Raw genomic sequence first — 12292 nt, 5'->3', positions numbered from 1 at the left:
TGCAAACAATCCACATTGCACTGAAGTACTGCTGCATTTGCTGGGGGTGGCTCTTCAGGTACATCTAATGCGGTAGGATTCTTGCTGCGCAGTAGAAGATGCATGAGTTATTGCACAAATGTATTTTGTAAGTGGAAGAATGAGAAATCAGCTGCTAAAAACTTTGTTGTTCTCTCACAGGTGTTTGGGCCCATGGTGATTATTGCAAAATTAATCCCAAGACAGGAGGAATTGTCATGCTCGGGCGCAGGTACAGTATTTTGGTGAAAGTGTCCTTCATAAGCAGGCCTTAGTATCTGCACACTTAGCTTTATTACAGAAAAGCAGCTATTGAGTTGTTAGAGATCATGGAAAAATTGAAGATCGCAAATGGGGCTAAACTTTATGCTTTCATTTGCATGTTAGTGTTCAAAATAAAGGCGAGTGAGGGTATTGAAGCTGTCTGGCACTGTCACAAGCAGACCTACTGAGCAGGCATAAGGTGTGAGGCTGCTGTGTGTGAAGCACGAGTTCCATCAATAAGAGACTGGGGAGTAATGGTGTGCAATTGCAGTGCAATGAAGTACTAGAAAAGTTTTTCTCTGTTTTGTTGTTAGTGTCAGTGTGTACCTCTAAGCTAAAAAGAGGAAAAAAAAAAACAGCCCTCGTTTGGGCTACTGTAAAGAGGGAGGAAAAGGGAATGAATAATGCTGGATTTCTCTGTATATTTTTGTTGTAATGAGCAAAAGGCCTTTTTCACAGAATTGAGTTCTTTTAACATTGTTTCTTATGTGGCTGAGTATTCACTGCATGAAATGTAGAGAAACTTGGTTAATTGCATCGCTTTTTTTTCTTTTGATCAAGCTGTAATTACATTTTAATGCCTCTTTGTTTTGTGTGTGACTTTCAGTGATGGTACGTTAAATCCAAATGGAGTAAGATTCGGAAGTTCTGAGATCTATAACATAGGTATGAAATAAACTTTTCACATCCTTTAACTACAACCTGGTTGCCATAAATCTGAATTACAAGCGTTATACAGGTGTCTGAAAAGACTGAGTGATAAAACTTGCTCTTTTTCAAATGGAAAATGGTACAGAGCATATTAACGTGAACAATAAAAGTCTGTCCTGTAGACTTGAAATTGGTTGCCTTCCTAAAGTATCTGGAGCACTGGAGATGACTTGTTGAGACGTTCTCTGTAAGATGTTGCTTTCATATAACAAGATCTTACAGGTATTTCAATCAACTTTAAAGAGTACTTCTGATGCTATTCTTTCTTTCTCCCTTAGACAAGCTCTTGACACTATTTTGTTTTATCGCATCGTTCCTAATACGTACTTGAGCTTATGTTACAATAACTGAGTGAACAGAAGGATTGCAGGTGAAGCCAAAATTGGAAAGGGATGGGGAGGCTGGATTGCACTGCTGAAGCCTGTTCAATTTAAATGGTGTTCTGCTGGAAACGGTGTCTTCCCAGTGCCGTGTGAGGTTTGGAGGATCAGCTTCCCTTAGCTGTGGAAGAGCTGTGTGGGTGTTCGTGGCAGCTGCCCTGGGTCATGCTCCATTTCAGCACTGCTATACTTTAACTGGGTAACAGGCTCTTCGTGTTGGAAGGCTTTTCCTGGTACGACTGACATCTGGCTCTGCCTCCCCGGAATAGGGAATAGGGTTCTGTAATATAAATAGCAGTTCTAGCAGGGGCCGGTTCGAATCCTCAGAAATTGAATCTAGTACAGCCTCCACGAGACTGTCAAGATACAAACTGCTTCATATCTCAGAAAAGCGGCGTAGCTGCATGCGAAGGTGCTGATCTTCCCTCGGGCACCTGTTGCCACACCTTGTTCTTCTGTGGTCAGATACGCTAGATTTCTGTCTAAGCAGTAACTGGAGATTGGGAGAAAAACCAAAGACAGAAGTTTTGCATAAAAACCATTATCAGCTCCAGAAATTGTAGCATTTTTCTTGTCCTGCACCTACATCCAAGAGGCCTTTAAAACTTCACCTGAGCAGGAGTCAGAATCTCAAAGCTCCTGGGGGCAAGGCTCACAGAATAACCTAGCCAGGAGCTCTGCTTTCCCTTTGTACCTCTCAGGAAATAATACCTTCTTTTGCAATTACAGAAATCGTGCGTCCAGAATAAAACAAACGCACATGCTAAAAAATGACCCTTCTTCTATTTTCAGTTGAAGCCTTTGAGGAGGTTTCCGACAGCCTCTGTGTCCCTCAGTACAACAAAGATGGGGAGGAAAGGGTGATACTCTTCTTGAAGATGGCTTCAAACCATGCGTTCAGCGAGGGCCTGGTGAAAAGGATCCGAGATGCAATCCGTATAGCGCTGTCTGCCAGGCATGTTCCAAGCCTCATTCTAGAAACCAAAGGCATTCCGGTATGTCATGAAAAATGCTGCCTCCTTTTTTTTCTTTGTCACCTTGAATAGTAATTAAGGAGCAGTTGTCATTGCTCTTCAAGCCCACATGCATGGAAATTTTAGCATCTCAAAAGTGTATTCGAGCTTTATAAATAGTTTGTCTGTGTTGCCTAGCAACATCATTTCATCTCCCTTTCAGCTAAGCGTGTTTTTGTTTTTTTAACAATACCTAAAAATGCCCTTTCTCAGTTTATAAATATATGTGCTGCATTTTCTCAGTAATGTATACTTAAAGTCTTTTAAAGGAAAATATTAGGAAGGTAATTTAACTTAAGCTTTTCACGCTACCCATAAGCTCGGTTTGTTTCTGTTTTCCTGTTTCAAATAACGTCCTTATGAAAGCTGAGAGCAGCGAGCAAATTTATAAAATCATTCTGTAAACTGTTTCACGTGTACATCTGTTTGGCCATTTAAATGTAGCTCTACCACTCTCTTCCCTGGAGCAATAACTAAAAATCTTTCTGCTTATGAAAGGGAGAGGAGAAAAATGTATAGCTAAAGGTACTGCATGCTCAGTCTTCTGGAGCTGTGAGCTGTAGTACTCTACCCTACTTCTCCTTGCTGAATGAACTCTTATTTGGGAAGCCTATCTCTTTTCTAGTCCTCTCTGATACTAGAGCCTCCTCAGCAGCTCTATGGACAGCTTATTGCAGGATGGGGATGCAGGCTGTGCTTGTCTTAAGGCCATGTGCTCACAGGTTTGAGGCCTCAGACCAATCCTTTCGTGTTCTGATACCTCATTTACTGCCAATGAGGTTTCTATGTGGAAATAGTCCAGGGCATAGGCCTTCATAACACACAATGATCTGGATCTGATCTGTTGGGTTATTTCTGCATCAAGCCACTCTTCTCCAATAGTATTAGCTTTAAAATATTGTCTTAGCATGAGTGTAAAAGCCCCTGCACTGATAAATGGTGAAGGTTAGATTTTCCAGGCTGACGTTTAGCTTCTGCATGAAGTGTTGAGCTTGTAAACTGCATAAATCACTTGGATGTGCAGCACAAAGTTGATGGCAGTGAAGTGTTTATGATGGTCTGTCCCTCAGGAAAGCCTGCTTAGATCGTTAATTAGTTCACACTTTGACTGAATTTAAAATGGAGTGAATTTTAATTACATTTCAGGTAAATATTCCAGTGGTAAAACGATCAAAGCTGTCTCCTGTCTTTCTTTGAAGGTTTTGCTTGGAAAGGAAACCTCTTTCTATTTTCTGCTACTTACAGAAATGTTTTTTATCCCCATCATAAAATGTCCAGTCCTGACTTGATACTGCCACTGCCTACTGGTACAAGCAGTACAGCTGTGCTGCAGTGCTCATTGCTTCAGTAATACAAAGCATTGTTTTTCATGAGATCTCCAGGTGTTCAGAAACACTGTGGGCTCTTTGTGCAAATCTTCATAGTCCTGTCCTGACCTGATAGATATTCTGATCAAACTTAGCAGAAAAGGGAAGGTGTGAAGTTACACTCTGACTGGGTTCTTAGATGGGTGGTGGGCATTCGTATCCACCTTTCCATGGAGCTACTGCATGAAAAGTGTAATTCTGTCATTGCTGGTTTTGTTTTTCAGTATACGATAAATGGGAAGAAAGTGGAAGTGGCCGTGAAGCAAATAATTGCAGGGAAAGAAGTAGAGCAGCGGGGAGCTTTCTCAAACCCAGAGACTTTGGACCTCTACCAAAATATTCCTGAGCTTCAGAATTTCTGAAGCCACGTGTTCATGGGATTTTTTTTTTTTTTTTTTGCATCTGTCTTTGTTCTGTGTTTGTTTTGTATATACCAATACTTTATGTAAAGAAAAAGCTCTATTTAATACCAGTGGTTCTTTTAAAAGAAAAAAAAAAATATCTCGTAAAGTGCATTATGAAAGGCTTGGGTAAAGCTTAGCTCCCTTTTATTGCTTGAATATGCCATACGTCCTGGAGTTCTTCCCAGCCTGGAAGGAGGAACCTGCCTGTTTTGATTTTTATATATATGACGAACGCGTCGTTTCTGGTTAGATTCCCATCAGTAGCCCATCACATGGGAGCACCAATAGCAGATGTTACAGCTGATAATAGAATATTTCTTTCATAAAATGTTCACGTTTAAAAAAAAAAAAAACAACTGGATTTTTAGCATTTTTATTGTTCAATTTATGCGTTTTAGAGCCACCTGCAAGGAAGGTGCAGCAGTTGTAACTACTTGTCTATGAAACACAGAAGCATCCTATTGTGTACTGTGCATTTAAATGTTTCTATAAAGCCAAATCATAATGCACTCAACCTATTTGACTTGACTCAGAGTAATTCCAGTCCTGAAATAGCTGATGGTACTCCTGAAGGTAACTGCTGCTCCGTTTTATGGTGGAACCCTCCTCGTGTTTCAAGCTCTTTGTTCATAGACTTCCAGGGATTCTGAAGGTGGGGGAGCAATCACTGCCATATTCCCAGTGTAACTCTGCGCTCTGTCTGTGGAATTTACTGTAATTACTCTGAGTTTAACATCACTGTAGTTGAAGGCAGCGTTTGCCTCCTTGTTTTGAAGTTCTGTTTTGGCAACAATCCACTGTTACATTAGCTGAAGGATTCCAGTGTGTTCATTTATTAAAAGCTGATGGTTTTGTAACTTTTTTTTACTAAATGTCACCGTGAAAGTGAAAGACTGAAATGTTTTCTAGCTCTGTATCCTTCCAGTTTATAAAGGGAAAAGTACTGTAGTGAGCATACTAAAACAGTAAAATGGAAGCACTAAAACACTGGGGGTTTTTTTCCCCACAAGGAAAATACAATAGCAGCAGTTGTACTGAACCTCTGGCAGTCAGCATCTCCTGCACTATTTGAATTTTGTGGGTGAAGTATTTAATGCATTAAAATAATGGATGTCCTTACAATTGTGTTGAATGCATTCAACAGTAATAGAGTTAATTAAAATAAATTGATTCTTTATATATATATATATAATATATTTGTTTACGCTTTCACTCAGCTATTGTCTTAATTTTCTTTAGATTGGTTGTCATGGAACCATTTGTAGCTTAATTTCTGTTGTTGATGTCAATGGGTTTGGGCCAAGTCTATCCCCACAGCAAAAGTTTTGTTCTCTGAAAGTTTTATCCTATTTGTTTCTAGTGCAGAGCCCAAGACGAGTGAGCGTTGGTGCTGGCTATGTATGCACGGCTGGCTCGTTAGAAGGCCACAGGTAAACAGGAGAAGAAAACGTGCTGCACATGTGCCTGGTGGCAGTACAGGAAGGAGATGCAGGCTGCAATACGTTAATGTTGCTAATGGGTACATCTGTGTGGAAGGGACACGCTCTGTTGCTTTGGGCAGAATCAAGGAGCTGGTGGTGCTGATGTTTTGCTGCAGATAGTAGATGTTAATTGTAGTTTCCTCCCCCCAGTGACAGATCTCAGCTAGCTCTGGTAAGCTGAATGCTGCTGCAGAGTGAGATGCGAGTGTGGCTGTTCACTCACTGAGGGTGAAAATGCCCCTCTGTGACTATCAGCAGAACACAGTCATTGTGGGCACCAGCTCCACGCCCACTGCAGGGCTCAGAAATGCCTCATTAGCACACGAGTCTTTAAATGAGTTGGTTTCCATTTGACTTTTTGAACTGTACCAAGTTGGACAGTATAGATGCCGGCGTGATAAATGCTAGAACATAAATACCAAGCACCCGTTAGGAAAGTATAAAAATGAGCTATCCAGCTGCCAATAACCTATGATTAAAAGTATTTTTAAATTCCTTCCCCTCTGGCATGCTATATATAAATTTTACATTAACTGTGACTTTGTATTCATTAAAACTTCATTATATTGTTCTTTAATTCATGCAAAATGTCTGCAGTTTACAAAGCCCACAGACCCTTATTAATAAGTAATTTGGGGATATTTCATTAATTAAAGATAGTTTAGAAGCACAGATATGTTAAAAACATATACAATGCCTAAAGGCTGTTTTTTTAATCCTATATCCTACTGGAAAAATTATAGAAAGTTTTAACAGATATAATTTGATCTCCTGCAAATGTCAGACTGTACAAGGCTGTTCCCAGACTATATTAACAGGCAAAAAAAAAGTCTATATATTGGTCTGTGTGCTGGATGTGAGCTGGTAGCAGTAAGGCCTTGACAGGTGATGCAAATTGTGTGCTCTGCAGACAATGACCTCTGAATGCCTCACCTGGTTTCAAGGACCTGAGCTTCAGAAGTGCTGGGGACACAGCTGATGGAGATGAAGGGAGAAGGAGGGGGTGAGGTGCTGCTGGAGGGAGGTGCAGGCAGAGCTGGCTGTTGTCCGGGCTTCCTGAGGCCTCCTCCTCCTGTCTCCGCTCCTGTCCTCCAAACAACCAACATGTGCTAAAGGTAAGCAAAGAGAAATGCAAGCAACCTATTTCTTTGGGCAGTGTAGCACAGCTCTGAACACAGCTGTACTCTGTCCAGATGGGGGTAGTTCAAAATGTCTGGGAAGGTGGGGGCAGCTCACCAGCTGGCAATGAGGAGCAGAGAACGTAGCTTTCCTGCTCCCCATCTACAGCTATAAACTAGCTGTGTTCTTGCCAGAGCCTGGGCATAAAGAAATAGCGATCAAACATAGGGAAATAGGGGGAAAATGCAATTTCAAGAGGATTTTTGCAAGCTCAGGTCTTCTGTCCAAAGATCTGCTGCTTTTGGTCTGTTGGTGTGCAACCAGTTCCACCTGGTGATGTGTGCTGCCTATCCCTCATCCAGGGTTTGCAGTGTTTTGCTTGGGAAATGCAGATGCTTGTGGCACGCAGAGAGCTCGCTCTGCGGACTGCTGTAAGCCTCTGACAGAAGTGTTCAACTGAGGGAACTTCAGAGCAGCAGCACCACGGCTGGGGGCTTCTCTCAGGCAGCCCTCTGCAAATTTGAGAGCACCTCCATAGAACTGTATGGTCCTATCCACATGTCCTTGACTCACGGGGTTTTATCATTCCCCTCGTAGAAATGTGCTTTTGTCAGCTCCTTTCGGTGCGGGTGCTTTCCCTCTCGCTGCCTTATGATTTCAGTTAATCTCCCTGGTTAGCAGTGGTTCCAAAGAAAATGAGCAAGCACACAACTGCACAAACAGGATTGAGCTGATAACATTTATTGTTATGTGCAAGAGAAATTGGTTACGTGAATTACAAATTCAGTGATTTCAAAAACACAGGTAACTGCCTGATGGAGTCCACCTTCCCTGGGGCTGCTAGTGTCTTTCATTCAGTGCATGCATAGTGAGAAGGATATTGTTTGCAAGGCAGAGCAGTCAGTCACACGGGCAAATGAGCATTAAGGTAATATTAAAATGCATTAGCGGAGTGTAACAGCTTCATCCTGAGATGGAACTGTAGGGCTTGGGGTTTGTAGGGACACCAGAAAGAAGTGAAATGCTGTCCTGTGCGTTGTAGCAGAAATGCAACTGTGTGCTGCAAAGCACAACCTTGGTGCAGCACGGCCAAGCTGCTGAGAGCACGTGCTCCTTGAGGGGAATTAGGGCACTTTTAGGCTCCAATGAGGAGCTAGCGGGCAGAGCAGGAATGAATCTGGTGTGCGAAGGAGTGGGAAACAGCTCCTGAAATGCTATTAGCGAGTCCGAGGGTGTCTCAAACAACTTCAGCAGCAGCACAATAGGATGCCCCGAGTACTCGTGCCTCAGCTGTCCGTGCAATTCCCCTCATGGTTCTGCAGGCCGGAGGAATCCCTGGCAGCTGGACAGTTTGGGGACAGAGCAGTGCGGGGGTGGGGGAAATCCTCAGCGTGCCATTGTTGAACCGCTGTTGTTCTCTAGCGCGTTAGCAAAGACTTAATTGGGCCTTGTACTTCATAATTATGAGACCTTAAAGAATTCTCATCCTAACGCTTTTGATGAGTGCTTTGCAAAGTTCAAGAGGATTATCAGCGTTCAGCCTGAGGTTCCGGCCGAAATGATGAGGTCCCTTAGAAAAAAAGCATTCTCCTGGATTGTTAATTAGTTTATGATAGCATATTGAAGGACACGCAGAGGTTCACACTGCTAAGGAATCTGCTCACCGAAGGTCCCTTTTTCAGTGCTGTTCCCTCTTCTGTAGCGATTTAAAGGCAGAATCGGTTGGTGCAGGGCAACAGTCCCACCAGACTGTGGGGTTGAGCGGGGTGATGCCTCTTCAGCTGCCATTAGCTACGAAGAAGTAATGCTGAACTGAAATGAACCTGCCTACGGGAGACTGGGGTCTGTGGCAGCTGAGGGAACGTGCAGGATGCAAGCTGAGCTGAGGCAGGTACAGCTCTGTGCTTCCATGGGGCTGCGGGGCGGGCCTGGCTGTGTGGGCCTGGCTGTGGAGGCCTCGTACTGCTGCTGCTGTACTCAGCCAAGGGTTTTAATTGTCCTGGTTCTTATGTATAATGAAATATGCTAGGTACATGACACTTCATGAATTAATGCAGGAGTGTAAAGCATGAAGAGATGTTCTCATACAGGGTTTGTTCTTTGATGCAAAGGCTGTAAATGGCCCCGGTTACCCGGCATCGCGGGGCCTATTTCACACTTCGCTTCAGGGTTGATTCCTTTTTGCTGAGCTGTGCTGCTATGGCGGGACAGGGAACTGAGGGAAGAGAAGCTCAGAGCAGCACGGGGACCAGCTGCTGAGTGCTGGGATCGCTGTTCCAGCTGTGCCCAGTGCCGCCCCATTGGATTTCTCTGCGATCACTCTCCCATCTCCCACTCCCCAGCCTGACCTCCCCAGTGAAATTTGTTTCCTGCCCGGTGTGTGCACGCGTGGCATTGCAGACACGTGCTGCAAACGGGCTCCTGCTCCTGGGGGCACACAGGCCCCCACGGGGAAGGCAGGAGCTCTTCATTCCCCGATGCAAACCCCTCAGTCCCTGCTGATTTACATATGAAATAATTACATTCCTGTACAAACTGGAGCAAAATAACTTTTCTAACTGTGCGGAGTGGGATGTGACAATTCCATTGTGTTTTGATGGGTGCCTGCTTGACCCCGTAAATTGGAACTCGGGAAGGTGGCTGGCTCTCACCGTGGTATTTAATTCTCTTGGCTTCAGCTACCGGGGCACAAGGAAGCTGGAATGGGTTTATTCAAATCTGTGTAGGAAATGAGCAGGAGAAAAATAACTCTATTATGTATATATTTAAAAAAAAAAGGCTTTAATCACTTGGGGAGCATTGCTTTTTCTGTTACTCCCGGTTTGTCTCCCTGGCTCCTGAACTGGCAATGCAGTTCTGCATTGGAGCAACGCATCAGTTTGTCGGGATGCGGTGTGCTCCTCCAGCACAACAGCCCTGTCCTAACGGGGCTGAGACATGCATGGCAGTGTGAGGAGCTCAGCACAACACCTGGCTCTCAGCTGCTTCGCTAATAGGCTCAGCCCTGAGTTTAGTGTTGCTAAATGCCATGCCGCATACGTGAAGGGCATGAACGTCATGAATATTAGGTTGTGCTGGCATGATTTGGGAGCAGTGACACACCACGATTTCCAGTCCTGGGAAGGAGTGCTTGGCATTGCTGCCCAACCCCTCCCGCTCCCCCGTGCCTCCCGAACATTCATTACGCCTTAAACATTCTCACACTGAGTTTTTCCAATGGTCTAATTATAAACTTCATTATAATTGTTCATTAGTTTTATTTTGTTCAATTAGCTTAACAAGTTGCCAAATGAAATACAAGGCTGGCAATTAGCTTGATCTGATTGTAATGAGCCACTCAAATTGGGTCACCAAATATGTGCATTTATGGCACTTTTTTTTTTTTTCCATTGGTGAACAATAACGTAAATATTCAGAGCATCTCCTGCTCCAAGGAGTGGAAATTTCCCCACCCATTTGTTAAAGTAGAGGCGAAAATCAATAGTTTTGTGCCTGGGAGCCCCTGTCCTGCCAAGCAGAACGTGCGGCTGAGCTGCGAGGGGCGATGCCTCTGCCCTGAGCTCTCCTTATCTCCTCTGCCTCCCAACAAATGCTGCGCTGAGACTCCTTGCAGGCATGCCCAAGCAGCAACCCCGCGGGGCCGTGCGCTGAGCTCTCCCTGCAGCTCCCATGGAAGGAAGGAGGAGCGGCTGGGGACAAACTCTCCCCCTGCAGAGCTCCCGTGGAAGTGGGGCTGTGCTCGAAGCCGTGGGCCCTTCCCTGCAGGACCGGGGGCTGTGGCATCCCTGCAGTGCCAACTCAGCGTTTCAGCCGGGGGAGTTTGCACACAGGAGGGGAGGGGAGAGCGCTTTGTGCTGTCCGAAAGACAAATCGCCCAGCGCGGCCGCAGCGGGACACGCTGCGCTCAGATCGTCTCTGCTCCTAATTCACTTTGCTCGCTTTCTATTAGCTTCATTCCTGCTGGGCTCAGATCAGGCAGGGACAGCTGTAAACAGGGCTGTAACAAGCTGCTAAAATTGCAAAAGGGCCGTGCGACACATGGGTTTGCATTCGATTCAAGTAGTTACCGCCGTAATCTCCATTAATTTTTGCAGTGCTCCTGGTGGCAGGAGTCTCTCCTTTTCATTAGAGAGGCAGACCTGAATTTCTGAGGATCGGGGTGCTAAGGGCTGCCTGCCTGGTGCTTGTGCTGAGAAGATCCCTTCTCTGTATTGGTGCTGGCCTGGCCTGGAACACATCTCGGCCTTCCCTTGGGGCTCTGCTCGTGCCCTCCCCACCCACCTGCTGGCACCGAGCAGTACAGGTGACGGCAGGGCATGCTCCCGATGCAAAGCTAATTCTTAATAACGATGGAGCCCTGTAAAAAAAAAAGAACAGCTGGATCTGATCGGGGTGATGATTAAACCCCCTATCTGCTCCACCTGCTGTGGAGGCAGAAAAGCACAGAGCCCCTCGCTGAGCATCTGTGCATCTTTGCCACTGGGGAGCACAGGCAGAGAGCAGGGAGACCTCACAGCTCAAACCGTGCGTGAGCCCCGCGAGCCCGGACTCACCCGAGTTAAGGGCTGCGTGTTCTGGTTGCTTCAAGGGCATCAGAAATTGATGCATCTGAAAGGCGGTGCGAGATCGCTCCTCTTTGTTTTGGCAAAGCTAAGAGATAAAATCAGGCTACTCGTAATTATGCAAATAAGAGTGTCTTTGTGGCACACAACTGATTCTTCTGTAGGCAAGTATTTCCTTCAAAGTGGGTTTTATGGCCAGCTATTAGGGCAAATAAAGAAGGGATAATCAAAGGATGCTTTATAATCTGAATGGTGAAGAGGCCTCGCTCCTGGATGAGATCGCTCAGTTCGGGCGCAGCGGTAAAATATGAGGCTGAAATTTGGCACCGCATTCATAGGAGCGGCGCTGGAGGCAAACCAGAGGCCAGCAGTGCGATGTAAAAGCTTGCTTGTGCAGGGAGGGGAAAACCAAACTCGGGGACCCGTTTGCAAAGCAGGGGAGGAGCCCAGGGGGCTGCTTTCTTTTAGTTATTCCCTCCTGCTGGATTGATTGCCACGACTCGCAGAGGGCTGTGCTGGCTGTCACCGCCCCGTGGGTCCCAGCAGTTTGGGATTCAAGGGCAGAGGTCCGGGGCTGTGCCCTGCTGTGCCCGTACCCCTCCGCTCCAGCTGCCCGCCCTTTGCTGACTCCTGTCTGCGTTCCTTTGCACGCCCCTTCGCCAATCCCTTTGCGCAGCTCTTTGCAAAACGCCTCGCGCGCCCCTTGGCACGGCTCTGCAAACGGCGCGTCCTCTCGCAGCCCGTTCTTGCGCGGCTCTTTGCAAACTGCTGCGCGCGCTGCTTTGCAAACTCCCGCGCGCACCGCTTCGCGGGGCTGTTTGCAACCCTCCTGGCGCAGCTCTTCGCGCTCCCTTTTGCAAGACTCTTTGCAGAACGCTTCTCCCGTCTCCCGGCCCTCAGCTCGGCACACCCCTTCGCGCCCCGCGGCCGCTCCCCGCCCCTCCCGGCCCGGCGGCCCCGCGCAGTGACGGCG

General features: G+C 46.0%; 2 protein-coding genes across 2 annotated transcripts in view; both read left to right on the top strand.

The window, feature by feature from the left end:
* Window positions 1–5346, top strand: part of AACS (acetoacetyl-CoA synthetase) — a 40452-nt gene extending 35106 nt beyond the window's left edge. Inside the window, exons 15-18 of the mRNA XM_021412677.1 lie at window positions 181–250; window positions 890–948; window positions 2166–2368; window positions 3978–5346. Of these exons, the coding sequence (XP_021268352.1) occupies window positions 181–250; window positions 890–948; window positions 2166–2368; window positions 3978–4115 (470 nt within the window). The 3' untranslated portion in view covers window positions 4116–5346. The remainder of the gene's footprint in view (window positions 1–180; window positions 251–889; window positions 949–2165; window positions 2369–3977) is intronic.
* Window positions 6570–12292, top strand: part of TMEM132B (transmembrane protein 132B) — a 190795-nt gene continuing 185072 nt past the window's right edge. The window contains exon 1 of the mRNA XM_021412778.1: window positions 6570–6753. The gene's annotated coding sequence lies outside the window, so the exon portion shown is untranslated. The remainder of the gene's footprint in view (window positions 6754–12292) is intronic.

This window comes from Numida meleagris, chromosome 14, assembly GCF_002078875.1.
Source record: "Numida meleagris isolate 19003 breed g44 Domestic line chromosome 14, NumMel1.0, whole genome shotgun sequence".
Taxonomy (NCBI): Eukaryota; Metazoa; Chordata; class Aves; order Galliformes; family Numididae; genus Numida; species Numida meleagris.
This window is presented reverse-complemented; position numbering and strand designations above follow the sequence as displayed.